The sequence below is a fragment of the Elaeis guineensis genome, chromosome 9, assembly GCF_000442705.2.
Source record: "Elaeis guineensis isolate ETL-2024a chromosome 9, EG11, whole genome shotgun sequence".
In the NCBI taxonomy this organism is placed as follows: domain Eukaryota; kingdom Viridiplantae; phylum Streptophyta; class Magnoliopsida; order Arecales; family Arecaceae; genus Elaeis; species Elaeis guineensis.
In genome coordinates, this window is record NC_026001.2 from 94,363,700 (window position 1) to 94,391,173 (window position 27,474).

Sequence of the window (27,474 nt, forward strand, 5' to 3'; positions counted from 1 at the left end):
TTTGATTATGTATATACCCTTATAAATTGTTCTTTTTACATAAGTATGCTTCTAAATATCTAAAATTACATGGATACATTTGCAAAGTTACTATTTATATGTATGCTTTTATAAATTATTTTCTTTTGCATGCATAGTTTTATTGAGTTAAAGCTACACACACAAAAAGAAATAATTTATAAAGGTATATACATTATATATATATATATATATATATATATATATATATATATATATATATATATATATATATATATATATATATATATATATATATATATATATATAAGGATATACATATAAGCACTAAATTTGTGAGGGTATACATAAAATTTTAGATTTTTATAAAGGTACATATGCAAAAAATAATAATAATTTACAAGTGTATAAATAGTAAATATGCCAGGGTATTCACATAATTTCAAATATGCATAAGGGTATAATAAAAATCCTTTTTCTTTTCTTTTTATGAAAGCTGTGATTTAATTATTTAACTTTTTATATGGTTTCTTTGCACGTATATCTTTATCATTTCTAAAACTGTATGTATACCCTTACATATTTATTATTTATTTATGTACCCTTATAAATTATTCTTTTTATATGTATATAGTTATATATGTATCTCAAATTGCATGCATACCTTTACAAGTTTATTATTGCACATATATCCTTGTAAAAGTATTTGTATATATAGCCTCATAAATTTACTCTTTACATATATATCTTTATAACTTATTTTCTTTTATATATATACTTTAATTGAGTTAAGCGTATGCATACATAAAAATTAATTAATATAAGAAAAAATATATATAAGAAGTAATTCATAATAATACATACATAAAAATAAATAATTTACAAGAGCATACATAAAAATACTAAACTTGTAAGGATATGCATGAAATTTTAGATTTATAAATTATTTTCTTTTGTATATATACTTTAATTAAGTTAAGGGTATGCATACATAAAAAATAATTAATATGAGAAAATATATGTATAAAAAAGTAATTCATAATAATGCATACATACAAAGAAATAATTTACAATAGCATACATAAAAATACTAAACTTGTAAGGATATGCATGAAATTTTAGATTTTTATAAATTATACATGCAAAAAAATAATTTATAAAAATATACATACATCTATATAGTAAATATATTAGGATATTCATATAATTTTTAATATATATATATATATATATATATATATAGTATAAATCAATTTCTAACCATTTTCAATTGGATTCTAGTCCTTTTCTTCGAGGGTGGCAACAAGAGAAAAATAAGGAAGCCATCAAATAGGACCACCCCCATAAGAAATGGCCAATGAAATCCAATCAGAAAATTGCTTACTCTCAAATAGATATGAGCTCTCAACCTATCCTTATATCTCATTTCTATAAGACTGAAATTGGATCGGATATCGATATATCCATATCCATATATATTTTTTTGATAAATATAAATACAGATATGGATATTATTCAGATATAAAAATTCACATTCATATTTATTTTAAATGGATATCGATACAATTCAGATATTTAAAAATATGAACATAATTATGGATATAAATTAAATGATTAAACTTTATGATTATATAATCAAAGATATTATTAAATCATATTAATAATATATTTATATATTTATATATTTTTTTAAAAAAATTAAGAAGTGCTATATAAAATAATATAGGGTTATAAGTAAATCCAGATATTCGGATATGAATCGGATAGTTCTCTATCCATATCTATATATTTTTTTATAAATATTTATAAAAATATAAATATTAATTAAATTTTTATTTATATTTAAATTGATTTGAATATAAAAATAAATTTAGATATCATGCTATTTTTATCCTCATTTTTTCACAGATCATGGGAAATAAAAAAAATAATTTGTACAAACAACTTGGAAGCTCACGCATTAGCTTCGTGTCCACTTCTATCTTGTCTCATTATGGCATGTTCATGCCTGTATCAAATCATAGTTTTGGTACTTTGGCCCAACTTCAAACCCATGGCGTGGGTGTTACCGAAATGGCGTGGGTGTTACCGAAATAAAGAGAAATTCTTTGTGCATGGCAGGCGGCATAGAAAAGCCGACACGAAGCACATCATTTTATCCAATAAATCTTCATAATTATTATTTTTAATATATATTTAATATTTATATTTTAATTTTTTTATTTATATTATAATATAAATCAAAATATTATATAAAAAATATTTTTATCTAATTATTTTTTAATATATATTTAACAATCATAGATCATTTTTTTTCATTTAAAAATTTTAAATAACGAAAATATTTTTATTTTTTAAAAAAAATTATGACATCCTATACATATTATGAGATTCTGTATTATATTATAATATTTATGAACAAAAATTATGATTTTTCCGTAACATGTCATAATATAGATATAAGATGTCAAAATTTTATCAAAAAATATAGATATTTTTATTATATAAAATTTTTAAATAAAAAAATTGATCTGTAGAAATTAAATACGCGTTGGAAAGCGATAACTATGTAGACTAACTACACAAGACGGTATGCTCCATATTAGATTTTTTACACTACTCGCGGTGCACAAAAAATTTACCCCGAAATAAAACCCATGTCACGGGGAGAATATGAGACAAAGCGAAATTTTTTGTATACTGCAGGCAGTGTAGAAAATCTGATGTGGAGTGCACTACCTCATCCTATTGATCCATGTAGTCACCATTTTTCAACAAGTATTTAATATTTATAAATCAATTTTTTCATTTAAAAATTTTAAATGACGAAAATGATCCTATCTTTTGAAAAAATTATGGTATTCTATGTTCATATTATGACATTCTGCATCTATAATATATACAAGATATCATAATTTTTTTTTAAAAATAAAAATATTTTCGTCATTCAAAATTTTTAAACAAAAGAATCGGTCTGTTGACATTAAATACACGTTAAAAAATAGTTGGATAAAAATATTTCTTCCCATATTATGATATTTTAGACCATATTATGGCATCCAAAGATATATTACGTCATAAAATATCTTAATTTTTAAAAAAAATAAAAATATTTTCATCATATAAAATTTTTAAATAAAAAATTAATTTATAAATATTAAATATATATTAAAAAATAATAATATTTTAAATCAATCGGATGAAATAGTGCACTGCGTAGATGATTCTGCATCTATAATATGTACAAGATATCATAATTTTTTTTAAAAAATAAAAATATTTTCGTCATTCAAAATTTTTAAACAAAAAAATCGATCTGTTGACATTAAATACACATTAAAAAATAGTTGGATAAAAATATTTCTTTCCATATTATGATATTTTAGACCATATTATGGCATCCAAAGATATATTACGTCACAAAATATCTTAATTTAAAAAAAAATAAAAATATTTTCATCATATAAAATTTTTAAATAAAAAATTAATTTATAAATATTAAATATATATTAAAAAATAATAATATTTTAAATCAATCGGATGAAATAGTGTACTGCGTAGATGATTTTTTACTCGGTGCACAAAGAATCTCATGAGACAAATTGTTACGACCTGGGAGTAGGTTACACCCACATGAGAAGAGCCCTAGAAATCACGTGGAGACCACGTGCACTGCTGGTCCGGATTTTGGGAGAGGAATGGACGCGTGGCGAAGGAGAGGAAAAAAAAGTAGAGGAGAGGTAAAAAAAAAAAAAAGCAAAGAAAGAAAGAAGCGCCGGGACGACACCGTAAAACCAAAACCCTCGTCTCAAAGCTCTCCCTATAAATCTAAGACCCAAAAAAAAAGGTTTCTCCTTGCTTCCAAGCATCGGTGGAGAGGATCGCTGAGAATGGCTTCGAATCTCGCACGCCTGGTCCGCCGACCCGTGGCCGTAAGCTTTTCCTACCCATCTATTGAAATTTGCTTCTTTTTGGTTCTCTGGCTTGAATGATTTGAATCTCTTTCTTTGTTTTTTGGTTGAAGATTATGTGGTATGCATGATTCTTTGCTCTGATTTGATGTTCTCTGTAGCATGTTTTCGTTTGGATGTGGAGGAATTTCCCACTTTTATTTTTGGTTTGAATATTCTGGTGGGAGGTTTGAGTTAGAAGGCTCAGGGGAAGGTAATTGTAATGCCGATACATTAGTTTAATCTGGCTTGATTTGGGTTGCGATTTTGTTAGCGAAATTGGACCGAAGTGTGGATCTAAAAGTATGCTTATGGTATGCTTATTGTGTTTATTGCATTCAACTTTTGCTTTAGATGATATTCCACTGGAAAACTTGTGGATTCTTGCAACTTGATGGACGAATAATAGTATAAAAAATTGATTCTATTTGAATTATAAAAAATTGATATCAGTGCTATGCAGCTGAAGTAGTGTGAGGGTTGACATGCCCGTTTGGATCTCCGGGTTCTTTACTTACTCAAAGCAATGCTATGTTTAGCTTCAATGTGAGGTACCTTGCCATAATTTTAGGCAGTCAATTATGGATTGCTTTTGCTTATTGCTGGAAGAATTGTTGAAGGGTCTAGAGTTAGTTCCTTGTATGTTAAGTTCGCATGTGCTGTTGAGGAAACTAATTGAGCTACCTTCCAAGGCTAATGAGTCTAACCAACTGGACCAAGGAGCAAAAGTATAAGCTCTTCTAAAACAAATTGTTTTGTTAGTGTAAGCAAATGACCAACAGATAATGAAGATTCTTGGGGAGCAGAAAAACCGCATCGTTGCTAAACAAGAATTTCTGGAAGAAGAGAAGAAGAACTGTGTTGGAAAGGAAAGAGGAAAAAAGGTAGGTGCGTGAACAGAGAGGAAACAACAGAGAATAGAGGGAAGCAAAAGAAATGACAGTTGGAAAAGAAGCAATTAGATAGCAAGACAAGATTCTCAATTGGAAAATTTAGAGGGAAAGAATACGAGATAGCTGAAGGGGCAAAACAAAATGAAAGAAGAAAAGGAGGGACAAAGGAAGAGAAAAAATATTTATGACAAGCAGATGATGAGTGTGACAACAATTGTTGGTTCCCTTGCACCAAATGAGAGGGTTTGAAGGATTTATGAGCTAACATAGCATCTAATATCTAACACTCTTAGCCTATATTAACTTGCAGGTTAAATATTAAATGTCAAAACACATGGATAATACTGGATATATTAACTTATTTATTTACTACATGCCCTTTGCAATCAATTAGTTTACCTTGCAGCTTCTATTACTTGACTCCTTAATACATTATTTTCCTCGACTCTATGTTTAGTCTGTATGATTAAATTTGCATGTTTTTCTTTTTAGTTGTGTGCATATGAATATGCTGTATTGATATGCTAAATTACTTATAGTAAATATTTAATTACCCATTAGTTGAATTTTTTCCTTCTTGTGTATAAACATGTATACCAAATTTCTTGTATTTAAGTGTACAAAAATAAAGTTCCCTTGAAATTTGCTTAATCTACTTGTTGTACTTGTGGTACATATTTACTATGTGCAGATAAAATGTAAAGCATATGTTAAGTATGAAGATTTACTTTAATATTTACCTAACAATATTTTAAACATAGGTACTCAATGCAGTTACTAGGTAATCAAAACAATTATAGGACTAGGTAGTACTTTTCTGGGCAGCAGACATTTCCTAGGAACACAAGTGGGTAAAGCCATATTCACCTCATCCATTGAAAGTTGATTGTTTCAGAATGAACATCCCTCTTTTTTCTTTTTCTTTCTTTCTTTCTTTCTTTTTTTTTTTTTTTTTTTGAGGATTTTAAAAATTGAGTGTCTCAATTCACTATATTTGCATGAAGATATTATGCAAAAGCAGTTACATCAAACTTATAAATTTTATAGTAAGGAATCTTAGCACAAAGCATGGTTCGCTTATTGAGGTATGTACAATTTCATGCTAGCGAAAACTCAAAAGCATTGCTTACTGACTATGGGGATCATTGGTGGTGGGTCTGAAGTGTGTCAGGTGGAAGTGAGCAACTTCTGTGTGTGTGTGGTTCAGTGGATGTGAGGATCACAGTTCTACAATTATGTCCTGACATTTTTGGAAAGTACTGAAATGATTTTAACATTTTCTCTTCCTTCTATTTGGGGAAAAAGTTTTTTCAAAGTCACTTCGGAAAAGTGGCCTCCTTCATTTTTGATTACTTAAACCAAACGTTCTTTTAACTAATGCGGAGGAACTGGCTGTGCAGTCTGAAAACAGGCACGCCTATGATCTAGAAACTCCCAAATCAAGAGTGGAGTTTTCTTCAATCGATTTCTCTGTATCCTGGACATCCTAATCTTCTATCACAAATTTCATATTGCCCTGATATTATGAGCAGCAAATGTGCAAGTGGGATGGCTTGCAAGGGAAGGGATGAACAATAATGGCTTAAACAAGAAATCATGATATAATGTGCTAGGTAAGTGACTCTTCAAAGAATAAGGAAATTTCCAGCTTTTTCAGATTTTAGGAACATGTAAGTGGTTAGACATTTACCTAGAAATATGCCAAATCTTAAGGCAGTTGCCTTGTCTGCAACTCAACTCAACTCAACACCTTAATACCAAACTAGCTGAGGTTGGCTACATGAATCCTACCAAGGTGTCAAAAAATCTCACTTTATCCGCTTAAATTTTTGATTGGAACAAAATGCTAGAGGCTCTGGTGTTGAAGATTAGAAATTTTCATTTTGTTTGTATCTGTTTATAGTTTTGTGAACTAATGAATTGATTTCAAAGGTTGTTTTGTCTTTAGCATGTGTAATTTTTTCTGCAAATCATAAGTATATTTTCTTCATAAAATGAAAGAATGAGGTTGCTACGAGAAAGTCATGACATAACCAAAACTTTCCAAAGGAAATATATAACCATCTGCCAAAGGTAAGGAAGATGTTGATAATAGAAAAATTCAAGTCCATGTAAAATCATTAGAAAACCAAGTTTGTTTATTTTCAAATAAGAATCACGTGTGTCAAAAACAAATCATTTTTGTTTCTTAGTATGATGAAGTCATTATTGTTGTAGTAGCAAACTTGGTTTAGTTTCTATTGTTAGTTAGGCAAGTTAATGTTATTGCAGTAGTAATTTTATAGCAGACTATCTTACTGCCCATAGCATAATGCTGGTTCTTCACCATTGTTTTTGCCTTATTTTTATTCCAAGCGGTCTTATTTCACTTTGTGGTGTTATATCAGAAGATTATTCTGAAGAAATAATGGAAATCATATTTCAACTTATTTATAAGCTGATAAAAACCTCCACCTGTTTGGTCCTCTGAACCTTCCAAATTCCTAGAAAAGATCTTCATGGGTTGCGTTGTACTTGATCCTTAATGTTCACTAATAACCTTCCAAAAACTATTGCAAAGGCTCCCTTTTTCCAGCAGATTTGCCTTTCATTTGACGTTCATCCTCTTATATATTTTTGAATAATTTCCATCATTTGCATTTCCTCAAGTTCGCTCCCTAATTCATGTTCTGCATTTGCTTGCTGAAATGGTGTTATATTTGGTCTTTCCTCATGTTCTATATTATAGTTGTTGGGTATAAAATATCCTCAGCCGAAGTTCTCAGCGGGATTGATCCTCCCAAGACTCATCCGGCTTTCGACTGCAGATGGTACCTCTCCGGACTTCTCCAACAACCGGATTTCCACGGTGCTGACTGAACTACCCCGACGGGCGAACTCCCACTGCACCGCCCAAACTCCTTCAACATGAGTTCCCCCAGTCGTCTATCAAGCCGCCTCAAGCGCTCACTAAGCTCTGCCGCCAACCGACCTCCTACGACCGTCGGCTGCTCCCCGAATCCCTTCCAGACTTCTTCCAGCCAGGTTCAACTCCAATCCGAACTACCTCGAACCTCGCCAACGGCCGAACTTCACCAACGGCAGATTTCTACAACTACCAGACTTCGTCCGGACTCCTACGGGAGCCGGACCTCGTCTCCGACTCCAGCTATAGGCAGACTTCGTCCGGACTCCTACGGGAGCCGGACTTCGTCCCCAACCTCAACTGCTGGAAGACTCCGTCCGGACTCTTACGGGAGCCGGACCTCGTCCTCGACCTCGACTACAGGTAGACTCTGTCCGGACTCTTACGAGAGCCGGATCTCGTCCCCAACCTCAACTGCCGGAAGATTCCGTCCGGACTTCGTCCCCAACCTCAACTGCTGGAAGACTCCGTCCGGACTCTTACGGGAGCCGGACCTCGTCCTCGACCTCGACTACAGGTAGACTCTGTCCGGACTCCTACGGGAGCCGGATCTCGTCCCCAACTTCGATTGCAGGTAGGCTTCGACCGGACTCCTACGGGAGCCGGACCTCGTCTCCGACTCCAGCTACAGGCAGACTTCGTCCGGACTCCTACGGGAGCCAGACTTCATCCCCAACCTCAACTGCCGGAAGATTTCGTCCGGACTCCTACGGGAGCCGGACTTCGTCCCCAACCTCAACTGCTGGAAGATTCCGTCCGGACTCCTACGGGAGCCGGACTTCATCCCCGACCTCGGCTGATGGTAAAACTTCATCCAGACTCCTACGGGAGTCGGACTTCGCCCCTGACTCTAACTGCAGGTAGACTTCGTCCAGACTCCTACGAGAGCCAGACCTCGTCTCCGACTCTGGCTACGGGAAGACTCCGCCCGGACTCCTACGGGAGCCGGATTTCATCCCCGACCTCGGCTGATGGTAAAACTTCGTCCGGACTCCTACGGGAGCCGGACTTCGCCCCTGACTCTAATTGCAGGTAGGCTTCGACCGGACTCCTACGGGAGTCGGACTTCGTCCCCAACCTCAACTGCTGGAAGACTCCGTCCGGACTCTTACGGGAGCCGGACCTCGTCCTCGACCTCGACTACAGGTAGACTCTGTCCGGACTCTTACGGGAGCCGGATCTCGTCCCCAATCTCAACTGCCGGAAGATTCCGTCCGGACTCCTACGTGAGCTGGACTTCGTCCCCAACCTCAACTGCTGGAAGACTCCTTCCGGACTCTTACGGGAGCCGGACCTCGTCTTCGACCTCGACTACAAGTAGACTCTGTCCGGACTCCTACGGGAGCCGGATCTCATCCCCAACTTCGATTGCAGGTAGGCTTCGACCGGACTCCTACGGGAGCCGGATCTCGTCTCTGACTCCATCTACAGACAGACTTCGTCCGGACTCCTACGGGAGTCGGACTTCGTCCCCAACCTCAACTGCCGGAAGATTCCGTCCGGACTCCTACGGGAGCCGGACTTCGTCCCCAACCTCAACTGCCGGAAGATTCCGTCCGGACTCCTACGGGAGTCGGACTTCATCCCCGACCTCGGCTGATGGTAAAACTTCATCCGGACTCCTACGGGAGCCGGACTTCGCCCCTGACTCTAACTGCAGGTAGACTTCGCCCAGACTCCTACAGGAGCCAGACCTCGTCTCCGACTCCGGCTACGGGAAGACTCTGCCCGGACTCCTACGGGAGCCGGATTTCATCCCCGACCTCGGCTGATGGTAAAAGTTCATCCGGACTCCTACAGGAGCCGGACTTCGCCCCTGACTCTAACTGCAGGTAGACTTCGCCCAGACTCCTACGGGAGCCAGACCTCATCTCCGACTCCGGCTACGGGAAGACTCCGTCCGGACTCCTACAGGAGCCGGATTTCATCCCCGACCTCGGCTGATGGTAAAACTTCATCCGGACTCCTACGGGAGCCGGACTTCCCCCCTGACTCCAACTGCAGGTAGACTTCGCCCAGACTCCTACGGGAGCCAGATCTCGTCTCCGACTCCGGCTACGGGAAGACTCCGCCCGGACTCTTACGAGAGTCGGATTTCATCCCCGACCTCGGCTGATGGTAAAACTTCATCCGGACTCCTACGGGAGCCGGACTTCGCCCCTGACTCTAACTGCAGGTAGACTTCGTTCAGACTCCTACGGGAGCCAGACCTCGTCTCCGACTTCGGCTACGGGAAGACTCCGCCCGGACTCCTACGGGAGCCGGATTTCATCTCCAACCTCGGCTGATGGTAAAACTTCATCCGGACTCCTACGGGAGCCGGACTTCGCCCCCAACTCTAATTGCAGGTAGACTTCGCCCAGACTCCTACGGGAGCCAGATCTCGTCTCCGACTCCGGCTACGGGAAGGCTCCGCCCGGCCTCCTGCGAGAGCCGGACTTCGAGCTCCTTTCAGACGGGTGGCTAGCCACCTCTCTCCGCCATACACCCCAGCCGAACTCCGACCGATAGGTTCGGACCCCCTGGCAAGCCACAATAATGATCACGATTCTGCTCCACTTCCTGCGACGGATTCCGCGCGGCCCCATCACTCCCTGACAGATAGCCATAATGACCATGATTCTGCTCCATTCCCTGCAACGGATACCGCGCGATTCCTCCCATCCCCTGGCAAGTCGCGACAACGGACGCCGTTCCACTACCCGCAACAGACTCCACGTGGCACATTTCAGCGGTAGCCACGATCCCACTCAACTACTCTTCGCAACAAACTCCGCCTGACTCTGAGCAGCCCACTGCCAGGCGGTTACAGATATCGCTATCAGTCTGCTGTCCTCCTTTGCCTATAAAAGGGGATCCCCAGATACGTTATTCTCTAAGCTCTATTTTCTATCCCAAAATTTTGCTAAAATTTTCGTTCGAGCACTCCATTCTTGTTGAGGCAGAGAACTGACTTGAGCATCGGAGGGTCTTGCTGGAGCAACCCCACCTCCGGTTTAGACTTCTTTTGCAGGTCCCGGCGGCGACCGCGACTCCCTTGACTCCAGCTTCTCCGGCGCAAGCAGATTTTTGCACCAACAGGATTGGCGCTAGAGGAAGGGCTGTGTCTTCGCAGTACCCTTGTTCTTAAAGGAGCGCTCAACGGGACCGCCTTTGGTCATCTTCTCCGACATCTACTCCTCCTTCCCCCACTTGATCTTTGCCCGATGCCTCCCCGCAAAGCATCCACGCGGCGATCCACGGCCTCCACGGCCAGATCCCAGGCTCCGGCCTCACCTCCAGTTTTCCAGCCTCCTCCGGCAACGGCGATCGGCGCGGAGCAATTTGATCTGCTGGCGCAGCAGGTCAGGGGCCTCACTGAGGCTGTGCAGGCCATGCAACAGCAGCAGCCGCAGGCATCAGTGCGCTTGGAAAGAGCGTCATCGGAACTCCAAAACCCGACGGCGGGATGCGCCACTTGGGCCAGCGGCCCAGTCTTTCCCGGAAAGACGAATCCAAGGGTGGAAAGCCCCCAGTCCGACCATGACTCCACCCCTGGAAGATCTCTACCCCCATTCTGCCAGAGGATCCTCGAGACCCGTAGTCGAGAGGATTTCCTGGACCGGAGGCTCCAGGAGATGAACCGGCGGATCGAAGAACTCCGCCACGCAATCTCCGCTTATGGTGAGGATATTTGTACTGACCCTCCCTTTTCTCAAATGATCATGCAGGAACCGATCCCGCCAAACTTCAAACTCCCCCAGTTCGAAAGCTACGACGGGACTTTGGACCCGGTTGATCATCTGGAGGCCTTCCGGACGATGATGCTGCTTCATGGCGCACCCGACGCCATTCTGTGCCGAGCCTTTCCATCCACCTTGAAGGGAGCGGTGAGAAACTGGTACTCGGCGCCGAAGCCGGGTACCATCCTTTCCTTCGATCAAATGAGCCACCAATTTGTGGCCCATTTTGTCAGCAGCCGGTGCCCCCGGAAGGGTTCGGAGTCCCTCATCAATATCAAGCAGAGGGAGGGGGAGTCCATTCGAGCCTACATCAACCGCTTTAATGTCGCCGCGCTGGAGGTCCGGAACTTGGACCAGTTCGTAGCAATGGCCGCTCTGAAGGGCGGCCTTCAGAAGAACGACCTTTTGTTCTCCCTGGAGAAGAAGTACCCCAGGGATTTTGCTGATCTATTGGCTCGGGCTGAAGGGTACGTCCGAGCGGAAGAAGCCTTCAAAATGAAGGATGAGGAGACTGCGAGAGAATGGCAGGCGGGAGACTCGAGTAAGCCCGCAGTCGAAAAAGGGTCAAGAGAAGCTCGGCCACGTTCTCGATCCCCTCCTGGGCACAAGCGTGTCCATACTCCGCCCCGAGTACGCAGGCAGAGAAGTCTGGATCGCGGGGTTCGGCGGAGTTCTCCACCGAGAAGATTCCGCAACTACGCCCCCCTCAATGCCTCAAAGACCCAGGTACTGATGGAGGTCAGGGAGCAGCTCTCCAGGCCTGAGAGGATGCGCACACACCCTGGGAAGCGCAACCCCAACAAGTTCTGTCTCTACCATCGCGATCACGGCCACGACACGGAGGAATGCATCCAGCTCCGAGACGAGATCGAGGAGCTCATCCGGCGAGGTCGACTTGATAGGTTCATTCGACGTCGGCCTGAGGGTAAAGAAGATCGGCCAAGGGTCCTGCCGCAACCTGAACCGCCAAAGAGGGAGGAGCAGCCCGGAGATCGGCCTCCAATCGGGACCATCGACTCCATCACCGGAGGGCCTCAAGGAGGAGCATACCTTCCATGACCATGGAACTCGAGAAACCTGTAAATGTACTACTCACTACTTTGCTTTGAATCAAAATTCCTTTCGACTTTGCATGTCTTCTCTTTTGGCATGGATTTGTTACGATTGGGGACGACCCCTTCAAACAGTTAAAACAATGTCTTGTTAGGAACAGGAAGAGAATCTCGACCTAACATGAGCAAAATGAAAGTCCGATTATTTTAAGATCGGACGAGGGAGAGGCCCATATAACGGTCCTTGAGTGCCTCCGTGGTCATGTTAGGAACAGGAAGAGAACCTCGTCCTAACATGAGCAAATTGAAAGTCCGATTATTTTAAGATCGGATCGGGGGAGAGGTCCATATAACGGCCCTTGAGTGCCCCCACGGCCATGTTAGGGACAGGAGGAGAACCTCGCCCTGGCATGAGCAAAGTCAAAGGTCCGGTTCTTTTAGACCGGATGGGGGGAGAGGCCCTACAACGCCCAAATGCGCCCCCACAGCCTTGTTAGGGACAGGAGGAGGACCTCGCCCTAACATGAGCAAAGTCAAAGGCCCGGTTCTTTTAGACCGGATGGGGGGAGAGGCCGAACAACGCCCACATGCGCCCCCACAGCCTTGTTAGGGACAGGAGGAGAACCTCGCCCTAACATGAGCAAAGTCGAAGGTTCGGTTCCTCTTAGACCGGATGGGGGGAGAGGCCGAACAGCGCCCACATGCGCCCCCATAGCTTTGTTAGGGACAGGAGAACCTCGCCCTAACATGAGTAAAGTCGAAGGCCCGGTTCCTCTTAGACCGGATGGGGGGAGAGGCCGAACAGCGCCCACATGCGCCCCCACAGCCTTGTTAGGGACAGGAGGAGAATCTCGCCCTAACATGAGCAAAGTCGAAGGCCCGATTTTTTTAGACCGGATGGGGGGAGAGGCTCTTGCGACGACCCTTATGCGCCCCCACAGTCCCGTTGGGAACAGGATGAGAATCTCGTCCTAACCTAAGCTGAGATCGACTGCGTCAAGAACAGAAGGAGAACTTCGTCTCGATGATGACAAAAACTCGGCCGCCCAACAAAATTGGATAAAGGGAAAAGTTTCCTCAATGGCACCTCGGCACTTCTACGCGACCTCTCAAAAAGCAAGGGGAGGATCCTCACTCGAAGAGAGGAGGAAAACTAAAAAGGAAGGCGGCGAATAACACCGGCAACAGACGAAAAACAAACCGCACCAAAGATCTAAGGAGCCTCGTCTCAACAAAGACGGGAAGTTCCTACCAAACATCCCCGGCCTCTAAAAAGGCTCTCAACACAGGTCAAGAAAACAGCGACACCTTCGAGGTAATGCGGAGTTTGGACCACCAAGCTCAAGCCTACGGCCATGGACGACAAGAAAAGCGAGTCAGCGTAGCGACGGCTGGACACTTCCAAACGACATCGACGTCGGACAAGTCAAAAGACAAGAGAAGTCCGGCGGACGACGATTTAATACACCGTGTGGGCGAGGTAACATGAAATCCCCTTTTCATTTCATTCACAAAATATACACTACAAAGCCCAGCAGGCCAAGGGAAGAAAAACAAAACGACGAGAGCAAGACAAAACAACAAAAGAGAAAATGTATGCATGGAAAGACGAAAGGCCAAAAAGAGCCCTAGGGAAGCTCTGCTCCTTCCGATCTCGAATTATCTGCTTCGCCCCTTATCCAGGACTGCCTCAGATTTTCAACCTCTTCTTCTAGCTCTCCCTTTTTCAGCAGCGCGTCCTGGAGCGCCCGACGGAATCGCTGGCTTTCGTTCTCCGCCTCTCGATGCCTCTTTCTCAGGACCTCGAATTCCACCTCAGCGTCCTTGACGGCCTGCTGCTCACACACCAGCTGGATCTTCAACTGCTGCAACTCGGCCTTCCCCTCCCCAAGGGCGACAGAAAGCCCTTCTGCAATTCTTCTTAGGGATTGGAGTTCATTGGAATCCCGAGAGGAAGCGAGCTGAGCCCTGTCAGCCAACTGCCTTTGAAGACGGGCGACTTCGTCGGTCGCCATCCTGAGTCTCCCTTTGTATTCATCCACCTGCCTGCGCCAGCCGACCCGATGCACGTCGTAGCTCACCTCGGTATCTTTAAGCTGCTGCTGAAGGTCGGAGACCTTCTTCGACCACTCCCGATCGCCATCAGCCCGGGCCAGGAGCCGGGACGAACTTCCCTCCAGCTGGCCAATCCTCTCCTTCGCAGCCGACAGTTCCACCCTGAGAGCACTGATCTTGGCAGCTTGAGCCCAAATTTGATCGCTGGCGCTCTTCTTGTATTCCTCAAGCTCCTTCGCGAAGTCCGCCTTCCTCCGGCTGTACTCCATGATCCCCTTTACGTGGAGATTCCGAAAGCGGGTGGCCTCCGCGGTGGCTTCAAAGTGATCCTCTCTTAACCTGCGAAGCTCGCCTTCCATCTTCTTCGACCCTTTTGTCAAGTGACGAACTTCCTTCCTCAGTCGCTAGATCGTGGACTTCAGCGGGATCCCCATGGGTAGGGGAAGTGCTTCGGCAGGGCACTGCCATCGGGAGACAAAAGCGTCAAGACGCGTCTCATCACAGAAAGAAAAGCAGAAAGGGGGAAGAAAGGAAGGAGAAGCCATCCACGACAAGAAATTCAACTTTATTGATTGAATGTTTCTTAAAGACAAAAAGAAAAGAAAAAAATTACAATAAAAGAAAAATACAAGGATGGAGGTCTCAGACCTCTGTGGTAGGGGTGGGGGAGCTCGGTGTCCCTGGAAGGGGGGCTGCGACAGCAGTGGCAGTAGGAGAGGGACCGGCCTCATCTTCAGACTCCTCACTCAAGAAGCTGAGGTCGAGCTCCGAAAACTTTCTGGCCACCTTCTCCTGGCAGAGCTCGAACCCCTTGATGAATGCTTTCTGGCCGAATCGGACGTTCAGGTCCCTCATCTCCGCGGAGGCCTTGAACTCCTCTACCGCAAGAACACTGGCCTCCGAGACCAGAATTGGAATCTGCTCAGCCAAATTGGCGACCTCGGCCTCCGCCTTTCTCACCGTCTCCTCCGAGGTCTGCTTCTCTTCCTCTCGGGCCTGTTTCTCTCTTTCCAGGGCCTCTTGGAGGGCGACTACCTTGGCTGCCTTCTCTTCGAGACGGGCGAGTTTGGCTCGACGACGCTCCTCCGCTTGGATGGCGTTCCTCCTCGCCCGGTTCGTCGCCTCGATGTTGGCAAGGAGCTGGTGCCCAATCTGCAAGGACGACTAGGGGATCTGAGCAGGGGTCGAAAAGTCAATTAAATGAAGATTTATTTACCTCGAGAAAGGATCCTAGGGAGTCCCAAACCCGCTGCTCAGGATCGGCGCGGTCGATCCTTTCGACGACTTCAGGCAGAATGCAGCCGTCGATCAGCCGCTTGATCAAGTCCTTGTCATTGAAGGGGTTCTCCAGCCCTTCTTCGGACTCGAGGGACTCTTCAACGGCGGCCCGGCGGCTACTCCCCCTACGGGCCACCGACTTCCTTCTCATTCCCCTCTCGACTCCGGGCGCCTCCGTGGAATGGACCCCCAAAACGGAAGCCCCAGTCGGCGGACTCCTTGAAGAGGCCCGGGGGGCCGGTGATTCGGCGTCCGAAGGAACGTCGATCGCGGGAGCCGCCTGGGCAGGCGCGGCCGAGTTCGTCTCCTCCACTCTGACCTTCTTTGCTGATCCGGAGGCCGCGGCACCTTTTCTTTTGTGGGCCTTGAGGCCCTTGGCGAGCATCCGTACTGCTTCGACATCCATTGCTAAAAAAAAAAAAAAATCAAAAATCAGTAATGGGGTAAAAAAAGAAGAGAAAAAAAGAAGAAGAAAAGAAAAGAAAAAGAAAAAAAAAAGAGAAAGAAGGAGGACGGAAGAAAAGAAGAGAAGAGAAAAGATGGAATACTCGCAGGATCCTGGGGGCTCAGGCCGATGTTGAACAAAAGTTACTCCCTCAGAAGGTTGGGAAGGGAAGGAGCGGAATAGTCAAGAAGCTTCCGGACGGCCTGAAGGTCGTCCTCCCTCAGGCTGGGAGCCCGGCGGACGGAGTCCCTCAGAGAGCCCCAAGGGGGCAGGCCCAGCCTCAGGGTCGGGCAGTGGACGAAGAGGTATTTTTCCTTCCAGTTGTGGATTGAAGAGGGAGCGCCTTTCAGCAACCCCTTCTTGCCAAACTGAGGGGAGAAATACCACCAGTCCTTCGCCGAAGGGTGACGCTTGAAAGTGTAGAAATGCCTAAACAAAGAAAGGGATGGCTGAACTTCAACTACATGGCAAAGGGAAAGAAACCCTATCAAAAACCTAAAGGAATTCGGAGCAACTGAAGCCAAAGAGATATCTAAGAAGCGGAAAAGGGCAACAACAAAGGGCGGAAGCGGAAGCCGGAGTCCGGCGCGGAACGCCTCCTGATACAGGCAAAAACGACCGGGTGGAGGAGTGCTAGCCCGGTTGGAGGCGCCAGGAAGCTCCAGCTCGTACTCCGGAGGAACTCCGTACTGAACCCTTATCAGTAGGAGTTCATCCGGAGTCAGGGAGCAGGGAATGGTGCCCGGCGCAAAAACGGGGCGAAGCCCGATCCCAGATGTGGGTTCGTCTACAGAATGGGGGTTCTGGGGGGCTGAGGCGGAAGAACTCCTTGAACCGCTAAAGGCGGAGATGCTGGAAGACATTTCGAACGACTTCAGACGAAAGCCCTAAAGATCCCAGAGAAATCGGACGGGACAAAGGATGAGAGGTTGCGGGAGACCAAATCAGAGGAATACGACAGAAGAAAATGGAGGAGAAAAGGCCCCCTAGGTGGCAAGAGGAAAAACAAAGGTTCTGGGACTAACCTAGACCGCTCTGGAGGATGCAGAAGGGCGAGGACAGGGATGACTCGAAAGACGCCTAGGGCCAAGGAAGACGCCAAGGGGGTCAGGGCTCTCGAAGAAAAGGCGGATACCGGTAGAACTTTCAGGCGGAAAGGCAGGTTTAAATAGACCCTGAGATCCGACGCCATAATAATCGCGAATCCCCCCAGGCCGATCCACGCTCGACACGTGTCCCACTCGCCTCGGCAGGCGGCTAAAAGCGGCTGACAGCTAACGGAGCCATTATTACGTCGTATCTGGGCCAGCGCGCTAGCGGGGATTCCGAAGGGTCCCTTCGAACCGCCCCGATTCGAAAAGACTCCGACACGCGCGCGTTTAATGCCAAAATATCTGGGGGCGGTCGTGCACCAGATTCAAAGGGATAACTTCGGCTGCGAAAACTTCTCTGTACTTCATTCGAAATTCGAATTCGGAAGTAGGGGGACTGGTGTTGGGTATAAAATACCCTCAGCCGAAGTTCTCAGCGGGATTGATCCTCCCAAGACTCATCCGGCTTTCGACTACAGATGGTACCTCTCTGGACTTCTCCAACAATCGGATTTCCATGGTGCTGATTGAACTCCCCCGACGGGCGAACTCCCACTGCGCCGCCCAAACTCCTTCAACATGAGTTCCCCCAGTCGTCTATCAAGCCGCCCCAAGTGCTCACTAAGCTCTGCCGCCAGCCGACCTCCTACGACCGTCGGCTGCTCCCCGAATCTCTTCCAGACTTCTTCCAGCCAAGTTCAACTCCAATCCGAACTACCTCGGACCTCGCCAACGGCCGAACTTCACCAACGGCAGATTTCTACAACTACCAAACTTCGTCCGGACTCCTACGGGAGCCGGACCTCGTCTCCGACTCCAGCAACAGGCAGACTTCGTCCGGACTCCTACGGGAGCCGGACTTCGTCCCCAACCTCAACTGCTGGAAGACTCCGTCCGGACTCTTACGGGAGTCGGACCTCGTCCTCGACCTCGACTACAGGTAGACTCTGTCCGGACTCCTACGGGAGTCGGATCTCGTCCCCAACTTCGATTGCAGGTAGGCTTCGACCGAACTCCTACGGGAGCCGGACCTCGTCTCCGACTCCAGCTACAGGCAGACTTTGTCCGGACTCCTACGGGAGCCGGACTTCGTCCCCAACCTCAACTGCCGGAAGATTCCGTCCGGACTCCTACGGGAGCCGGACTTCATCCCCGACCTCGGCTGATGGTAAAACTTCATCCAGACTCCTACGGGAGCCGGACTTCGCCCCTGGCTCTAACTGCAGGTAGACTTCGCCCAGACTCCTACGGGAGCCAGACCTCGTCTCCGACTTCGGCTACGGGAAGACTCCGCCCGAACTCCTACGGGAGCCGGATTTCATCCCCGACCTCGGCTGATGGTAAAACTTCGTCTGGACTCCTACGGGAGCCGGACTTCGCCCCTGACTCTAATTGCAGGTAGGCTTCGACCGGACTCCTACGGGAGCCGGACTTCGTCCCCAACCTCAACTGCTGGAAGACTCCGTCCGGACTCTTACGGGAGCCGGACCTCGTCCTCGACCTCGACTACAGGTAGACTCTGTCCGGACTCTTACGGGAGCCGGATCTCGTCCCCAATCTCAACTGCCGGAAGATTCCGTCCGGACTCCTACGGGAGCCGAACTTCGTCCCCAACCTCAACTGCTGGAAGACTCCGTCCAGACTCTTACGGGAGCCGGACCTCGTCCTCGACCTCGACTACAGGTAGACTCTGTCCGGACTCCTACGGGAGCCGGATTTCGTCCCCAACGTCGGTTGCAGGTAGGCTTCGACCGGACTCCTACGGGAGCCGGACCTCGTCTCCGACTCCAGCTACAGGCAGACTTCGTCCGGACTCCTACGGGAGTCGGACTTTGTCCCTAACCTCAACTGCCGGAAGATTCCGTCCGGACTCCTACGGGAGCCGGACTTCGTCCCCAACCTCAACTGCCGGAAGATTCCGTCCGGACTCCTACGGGAACGGACTTCATCCCCGACCTCGGCTGATGGTAAAACTTCATCCGGACTCCTACGGGAGCCGGACTTCGCCCCTGACTCTAACTGCAGGTAGACTTCGCCCAGACTCCTACGGGAGCCAGACCTCGTCTCCGACTCCGGCTACGGGAAGACTCCGCCCGGACTCCTACGGGAGCCGGATTTCATCCCCGACCTCGGCTGATGGTAAAACTTCATCCGGACTCCTACGGGAGCCAGACTTCGCCCCTGACTCTAACTGCAGGTAGACTTCGCCCAGACTCCTACGGGAGCCAGACCTCGTCTCCGACTCCGGCTACGGGAAGACTCCGCCCGGACTCCTACGGGAGTCGGATTTCATCTCCGATCTCGACTGATGGTAAAACTTCATCCGGACTCCTACGGGAGCCAGACTTCGCCCCTGACTCTAACTGCAGGTAGACTTCGCCCAGACTCCTACGGGAGCCAGACCTCGTCTCCGACTCCGGCTACGGGAAGACTCCGCCCGGACTCTTACGAGAGCCGGATTTCATCCCCGACCTCGGCTGATGGTAAAACTTCGTCCGGCTCTCCGGACTCCTACGAGAGCCGGACTTCGCCCCTGACTCTAACTGCAGGTAGACTTCGCCCAGACTCCTACAGGAGCCAGACCTCGTCTCCGACTCTGGCTACGGGAAGACTCCGCCCGGACTCCTACGGGAGCCGGATTTCATCTCCGACCTCGGCTGATGGTAAAACTTCATCTGGACTCCTACGGGAGCCGGACTTCGCCCCCGACTCTAATTGCAGGTAGACTTCGTCCAGACTCCTACGGGAGCCAGATCTCGTCTCCGACTCCGGCTACGGGAAGGCTCCGCCCGGCCTCCTGCGAGAGCCGGACTTCGAGCTCCTCTCAGACGGGTGGCTAGCCACCTCTCTCCGCCATACACCCCAGCCGAACTCCGGCCGATAGGCCCGGACCCCCTGGCAAGCCACAATAATGACCACGATTTTGCTCTACTTCCTGCGACGGATTCCACGCGGCCCCATCACTCCCTGGCAGATCGCCATAATGACCACGATTCTGCTCCACTCCCTGCAACGGATACCGCGCGATTCCTCCCATCCCCTGACAAGTCGCGACAACGGATGCCGTTCCACTACCCGCAACAGACTCCACGTGGCACATTTCAGCGGTAGCCACGATCCCACTCCACTACTCTTCGCAACAAACTCCGCCTGACTCTGAGCAGCCCACTGCCAGGCGGTTACAGATATCGCTATCAGTCTGCTGTCCCCCTTTGCCTATAAATGGGGGTCCCCAGATACGTTATTCTCTAAGCTTTATTTTCTATCTCAAAATTCTTTTAAAATTTTCGTTCGAGCACTCCATTCTTGTTGAGGCAGAGAACTGACTTGAGCGTCGGAGAGTCTTGCCGGAGCAACCCCACCTCCGGTTTAGACTTCTTTTGCAGGTCCTGGCGGCGACCGCGACTCCCTCGACTCCAGCTTCTCCGACGCAAGCAGATTTTTGCACCAACAATAGTTATGGAAATCCCACTATTGGCCAATCTGACCAAAAAATCGGTGAACCAAGCCCCCAGCCAGTTTTCATACAGGACTGGATATGCAGTTGAACTGCCTGAGAAACTAGTGGCCTGGCTGGTTTTATCAGAAAGCCGTCGAGTGGCTAGTGAGTTATCTGGTCAGACAATTTCGGAAAAAAGCATTTCTAGTTAGGATATGAACACACAACCTCGGGTTTATTCGCCAAACTCTCAACCACTAGGACAACCTTTGATTCTTGATAAATTATCAAGTAATATAAATTATGTCAATCTTATTCCAAAAATGTCATGTACTCACTATTTTGTAGATCAGTTCTCTTTCCACTAAAGAAGAAAAATAAACAATTATTTTTCTCTCTGATGCAACATTTAAAGAAAATACATAAATTTTATGCATTGGATGCTTTAAAACTTTTCTATTTAAAAATAAAATATCAATAAATTTTATACATTTCCCTAGATTATTTACAAATTTTTTACTTTTTTAAAAAAAATAAATGAGTCACAATTTTTCCTATTTATGTTCCTGGAAAAAAGCATATCTTGTCAGGATATGAACACAAGGCCTCAAGTTTATTTGCCAAACTCTCAACCATTAGGACCTTTGATTCTTGATAAATTATCAAGTAATATAAACTATATCAATCTCATTCAAAAAATGTCATGTACTTAGTATTTTGATAATCAGTTCTTTCCAATAAAGAAGAAAAATAAATAATTATTTTTCTCTTTGATGCAACATTTAAAGAAAATACATAAATTTTATGCATTGGATGCTTTATATTTTGCTATTTAGAAATAAAAATCAATAAATTTTATACATTTTCCTAGATTATTTACAATTTTTTTGCTTTTTTAAAAAAATAAATGAGTCACAATTTTTCTATTTATGTTCCAATAAAAGAGTTGTGTAGAACGTAGTTCAATGTGTTGTAAAGTGTAGTATTTAATGTAAAAAATCATAAATATCCTTGCAAAAATAAAAAAAATAAATAGTTAATACACATTTTATATTTTATCTAATCATTTTAATATTTATATTTTTAAAAAATATTTTTTGTCATAGTCTGGTTCAACTAACTGACCCAATCTACACAGGGACGGCCTCCACCTCGGTCTAAAGGGCTTCTTCAGTATGCTCAGCTACAAAAGCTGCCACCCAATCTACTACAGTATTCGTCTCTCGAAAAGCATGCCTAATTATCAATGTAGTGCAATCCTCCAGCAAAATCGAAACATCATGCAGAAGGGGGTGAGTGGCTCCACCGCGGATGCAGCTCTGAAGCTAGGATACAATCGTGACGGAGTCGTCCTCCACAACGAGTTGACCAGCCCTCAATATCCATCTGGCAAACACAATCCTCGCCCAAGCTGTGCGAAGCTCAAAACTAGAAACAGTGAGACCCAATAACTGACTCTCCTAGTTGCCACTAGCTTGGAGTTAGGCCCATGGATCACAAAACTAGCTCTGCCATGCCTGCCTTTGATACTTCCATGGAAGTTGACCTTCACGTACGACGGAGGAGGGGGGCTTCCAAGTGATGAATAGCCGACGGGTCGCTATATGAGCAGAGTGAGAGCTCCAGATCTCCATAGGCTTGGATGTTATATCAGTCGTCTCTGCTGCCATAGCTAGGGCTCTCTCCATAATAAACCTCACCGAAGACCACCTGGATTCAAACGTTAGGATGTTCCTAGCTAGCCAAATGCGAAGGGCCATGTAAGCCAAGATTTTAAATCCCATGAGATGGGATTATCTCGATTTTTATATGGAACGGAACGCGCTATGCCCCATCCCATCCCAACACTTGGGACATAGGATGTCCAAGGCATCCCAATTGGGATGCTGGGACACTAGCGGGATGGCCCTATTCCAACACATAGGATGGTATTCTATCCCGGTGTCCCACGGGATATCCCACTGGGATCTGAATCCTTGATGTAAGCCACACGGATACCCGCTACCCTAGGGATATCTCCTCCAATGCTGCATTCCAAGAGCTCCAAAAAGGCCTAGGTGGGGGCCTCCGAGTGAACTATCTGCATATGCATTCTCATCAGGGACCAAACATGTCTTACTCTCGGGCACCAGAATAATATGTGCTCCATGATCTCCTCCTTGAAGTTGCAGCAGCAGTAGTCCAGCTAAATGTCCATACCTCGAGCTCGCAGAAGAGATCTAGTCAGAAGCCGGTCGCAAGCCACCTTCCAGAGAAATAAGCTCACCCTCGGATGCACCCCGATCCTCCAAATCCACCTAACATCTCTGTGCCTGATGGTCTCCCTCCTATAGAGCTGGTAGAGGTCCACCGTCACAACCCTCGGAGTGCAGGAATATGGCCAAACTCTGATGTCTGGACAGCTGTAAATGGGAGTTGCAAGGGACGACACCCACTCCTCCAGCTACTCCCCAAAAAGCCTAGATACCGCTGCCCAGTTCCACCTCCTACCATCGGCACGAAGAAGGTCAGCAACAATCATGGAGTCCATCACCTCATAGTTGATAAATATCGGCCACCAACTCAAGTGCAGGTCACCAAGCCACAAATCATGCAAGATTTTCATAGAGCGCCTGTCCCCCACCAGCCATCTCATCTGGGGGACGGAAGCTTGTTTTATATGATTACTATAACCCGTTTGTTGCTTGCTAATATGATTGTGATTTTATAATATGGCTCTAAAAAGACAAGTCAATCTTTCTCTCGTCTATATAGTTACACTCTGATTATTCTTTACTCACACAAATATAATCCAAGCTTCTTTTTTTGGATTTTTTTGTTTGATTTTTCATGTTGTTTGGGTTGGATTCCAGTCATATGCTGATTTTAGTATTAAAACCTAATCTTTATTTTGCCTCAAGTAGTTTTTTCCTTGTTTTGATTTTGTATATTAAGTCAATCTACTAATTTTTCCTCAGTTAGTCCTGAGAAGTACTCACGAGTTTGATCATATCTGTGTAGACATTATTTCTCTTAAGAAGTTACAGGCACGTCAGACACTTTAGTCATCATATATTTCCAGGTGATCTTGTCTATTTATTATCTTAAGAATATTTTGTTGATAATGTTAACAGCTGAGAAACTTACATCATGTTTCATTCCAGGTGGTGTGGTCTGCTCGAAACCTCAAAGGTTAGCAGTAGAATGGAACCTTCATTTTTCCTTTCAATTTACTAGTTGACTTAGAAGTAATCAATCATCACAATTATTTAATTTTCATTGTTATCTTCACCTCTGTAATGTTATTCCATGGTCAGAAAAGTATAGCCTACTCGCATAAAACTGTTCTTCTTGGGGAATGTTGCTCCAAGGGCTTTCTCACAAATAAGTTTGCATGAAACTTGCAGGGAACTTATCAAGTTCCTTCCAAAAGCCTCTCCTTACCAAATGTGGAGTAGGTCATTTGCTGCTGATGGTGGTAAACATCTACATCTACTTCCACCTTTCTCAGCATACCAGCTCTTACAGTTTGAGAGTATTAACTTGTAAATATTTGCCATATTTTCCTGATGGAAGGCGACCTGGTCGATGCTGTTGTTCCTTTCATGGGTGAATCTATAACTGATGGAACTTTAGCAACCTTCTTAAAGAGTATGTAATTTTCATCTCTCTCTCACATGCACACAAACACAGACACATACACACACAGAGACATGCATGCACTCAGACAGAAATGCATCACCGGGCCCAAACATGCTGCCCCCACATTTTGACAGATCATTGGCATCACAGATGACATGTTCATGTTTGTTTGGATCGTGTGATCTACAGCTCCCACCCACACTTACTGGGATAAATTTGGGCTGTATATGTGGATCATGGACATGAATATGCTTGTCTTCATAAGCATTTGTGCTAACTTATGCCTCTTCTGGACATGATAATTGGGAAACAGAGCCTGGTGACCGGGTTGAAATTGATGAGCCAATTGCCCAAGTTGAGACTGATAAGGTATTGTTGCTTTATTCACAAGTTATATCTAATTTATGTTACGTTCAGTATAAAAGTGTAGTCACTTATTTCAGGTGACCATCGATGTTGCTAGTCCTGAAGCTGGTGTCATCCAAAAGGTTAGGCGCCATTCCACAATAGGCTGCCAATAATTATTTTTTCCAAGTTTACCTTGCTTCCTTGTATACATTCAAGCTTCTGACTCACACAAATTTGATGTCTGTATATACTGTTGACAGTTTGTAGCCAAGGAAGGTGATACTGTGACACCAGGAACCAAGGTTGCTGTTATATCAAAATCTGCTTCCAGTGACACACATGTTGCTCCATCAGAGGAGAAAGCAGATAAAGATGCCCCACAGCCATCTCCTCCTGCAAAAGAGAAGAAGATGGAGAAAGAAACGCTTAAAGCAGAAGCTCCAATCAAAGAAAAGCCAAAAGCATCTTCTCCTGCACCCCCTAAAACTTCAGCTTCAGAACCTCTGCTTCCTCCCAAGGAAAGGGAAAGAAGAGTGAGTCTCACATAGCTGTCTTTCATTGCTAGAAGTGTGCTAGTAGTAAAGCATGCTGCACTTGATAGTTGATACTTAAGGAGGACTTGATAGAGAAGTTTCCTGGTATTGCTTTTGTCTTTTATATTTCAGGTTCCTATGCCAAGACTAAGGAAAAGAGTTGCCATGCGTTTGAAGGATTCTCAGAACACATTTGCTATGCTAACTACATTCAATGAAGTTGACATGTAGGTAACTCTGTTGCCACTTTCTGGTGGTCCTTGCATTTATGTTTGTCACTGATGGCATGCCACGTGTATTCCTTTCTTAGTTTAATTTATACTGCACTAGAATTTATAGTGAACTGGTATGATAGCTTATTTAAAGAAACAAGGCAAAAAAGAGAGGTGGCTTAGTGCACGAGGCTCCCACTGCTGTGGGGTATGGGGAGGGCCAAATGTCTGCAACCTTGCCTCTATATGTGGAGAGACTGTTTCCGTGTTTCAAACCCATGACCTCTAAGTCATAGCAGAGCAACCTTGCCATTTCACCGAGGCTCACCCTTTAAAGATACAAGACAGTTTAGATTAATTTGTCATTTTTAATTTATTTGTTGAAAAATCTGCTGCAAAGCAGTTTTTCTGCTATATATACATGTTCTCGTTTGTCATCATGATGATTTTTATATCATAGGACAAATCTAATGAAGCTTCGCTCGGAATATAAAGATGCCTTTCTAGAAAAGCATGGTGTGAAGTTGGGGCTGATGTCAGGCTTTGTTAAAGTATGTAATGTGTGGCGAATACTGCAAATAACATTTCATTGATCTATTCATTTACATTAATTCTTCATGTCGTCAGGCTGCTGTTTCTGGGCTTCAAAACCAGCCAATCATTAATGCAGTAATTGATGGGGATGATATCATATACAGAGACTATATTGATATCAGTATTGCTGTTGGCACACCTAAGGTTTGGCAATATCATGTTTCTCGGAGGCTGTATGAGCACTTTATGTTTTGACCTGTTCATTTTGACATGAAGAAATAATCCTGATAGTTTGGTTTTAATTTGTTGATTTCTTAGCTGTATTGCTGCTTGAATAATTGGCAGGATGAACATTTAATTTCTTAATTTTCTCAGGGACTTGTGGTTCCAGTTGTCCGGAATGCTGATAAGATGAATTTTGCGGAAATAGAAAAAGAGATTAATAACCTTGCAAAGAAGGCAAATAATGGGACAATATCAATTGATGAGATGGCTGGAGGCACATTTACCATATCTAATGGTGGTGTCTATGGAAGCCTTCTGAGCACACCCATCATCAACCCCCCACAAGTAATGCCCTTGAACTGCTTCAAAAGGCCTGTGTTACCATGTATTATTTGTATTGTAGCCTGATGTACCTACGTATTTTGTGCAGTCTGCCATCTTAGGCATGCATTCCATTGTGTCTCGTCCAATGGTGGCTGACGGCAACATTGCTCCAAGGCCACTGATGTACGTTGCGCTGACCTACGATCATAGATTGATCGATGGAAGAGAGGCTGTTCTGTTCCTGCGGCGTATTAAAGATGTGGTTGAAGACCCTCGCAGGCTTCTCCTTGACTTGTAGGCACATCCTACCAGCAATGACTGTTGAATCCTTTTCCATACCTGTAACCAAATAATTTCCTTCTGAAACTACAATTTTGGTAGGTTCCTTGTTGCTCATCTGCTAAACAAAGTGAAGCAACAAATCTTTGTGAGGCCGTAATTAATTGCGGCATCATATTTGTGTAGTTAAATTCTCAGTGTTTCATTCGGTTTACATTATGGGGGTTGTTCTGCAATCATGTTGTATTTTAGCAACTACTTTGAGCTGTATGACTGGGGATACAAGGTTTGTTATGACTTGTTGGACAATTGAATTTCGCATCCTTTTTTATTTAAAGGTTTTGCCCGGGATGTAGGACATTGTTTTGTTCATCCAAATTCAGGTCATGCTCCTCCGAGTTTGTATTTAAAGCCTTTTAGCTTTGCTGCTGCAAGAGTCCTGTCACGGTGAAGGATGCAAAGGAGAACATGCTTCCCTTCGTTCCGGTCCAATCTCTTTATCGCGCATGCTCAGTTTGGGTTACTTTGACCTCATCAATTCCACCTGATGTTTATATTGGCAGCTGCAACGAGTTATTGCATTGTAGAT

General features: G+C 45.0%; 1 protein-coding gene across 3 annotated transcripts; it reads left to right on the forward strand.

Annotated features, from left to right (window-relative positions):
* The first annotated feature begins 3,709 nt into the window (after positions 1-3,709).
* On the forward strand, positions 3,710-27,222 carry LOC105051043 (dihydrolipoyllysine-residue succinyltransferase component of 2-oxoglutarate dehydrogenase complex 2, mitochondrial). 3 transcript variants are annotated; one of them, XM_073243141.1, is made up of 14 exons: positions 3,765-3,911; positions 7,630-7,846; positions 23,810-23,870; positions 23,953-23,980; positions 24,196-24,266; positions 24,365-24,439; positions 24,744-24,799; positions 24,874-24,918; positions 25,039-25,311; positions 25,444-25,538; positions 25,984-26,074; positions 26,151-26,261; positions 26,433-26,627; positions 26,713-27,222. In XM_073243141.1, exons 2-14 carry the CDS (start codon positions 7,730-7,732, stop codon positions 26,902-26,904), a joined length of 1,410 nt encoding a protein of 469 aa, XP_073099242.1. In that variant the 5' UTR covers positions 3,765-3,911; positions 7,630-7,729; the 3' UTR covers positions 26,905-27,222. The 3 variants fall into 3 exon arrangements, with proteins under 3 accessions (XP_073099243.1, XP_073099242.1, XP_073099241.1); XM_073243140.1 differs by lacking the exon at positions 7,630-7,846 and adding an exon at positions 21,948-23,315; XM_073243142.1 differs by lacking the exon at positions 7,630-7,846 and having other exon boundaries at positions 3,710-3,911.
* Positions 27,223-27,474: the final 252 nt, after the last annotated feature.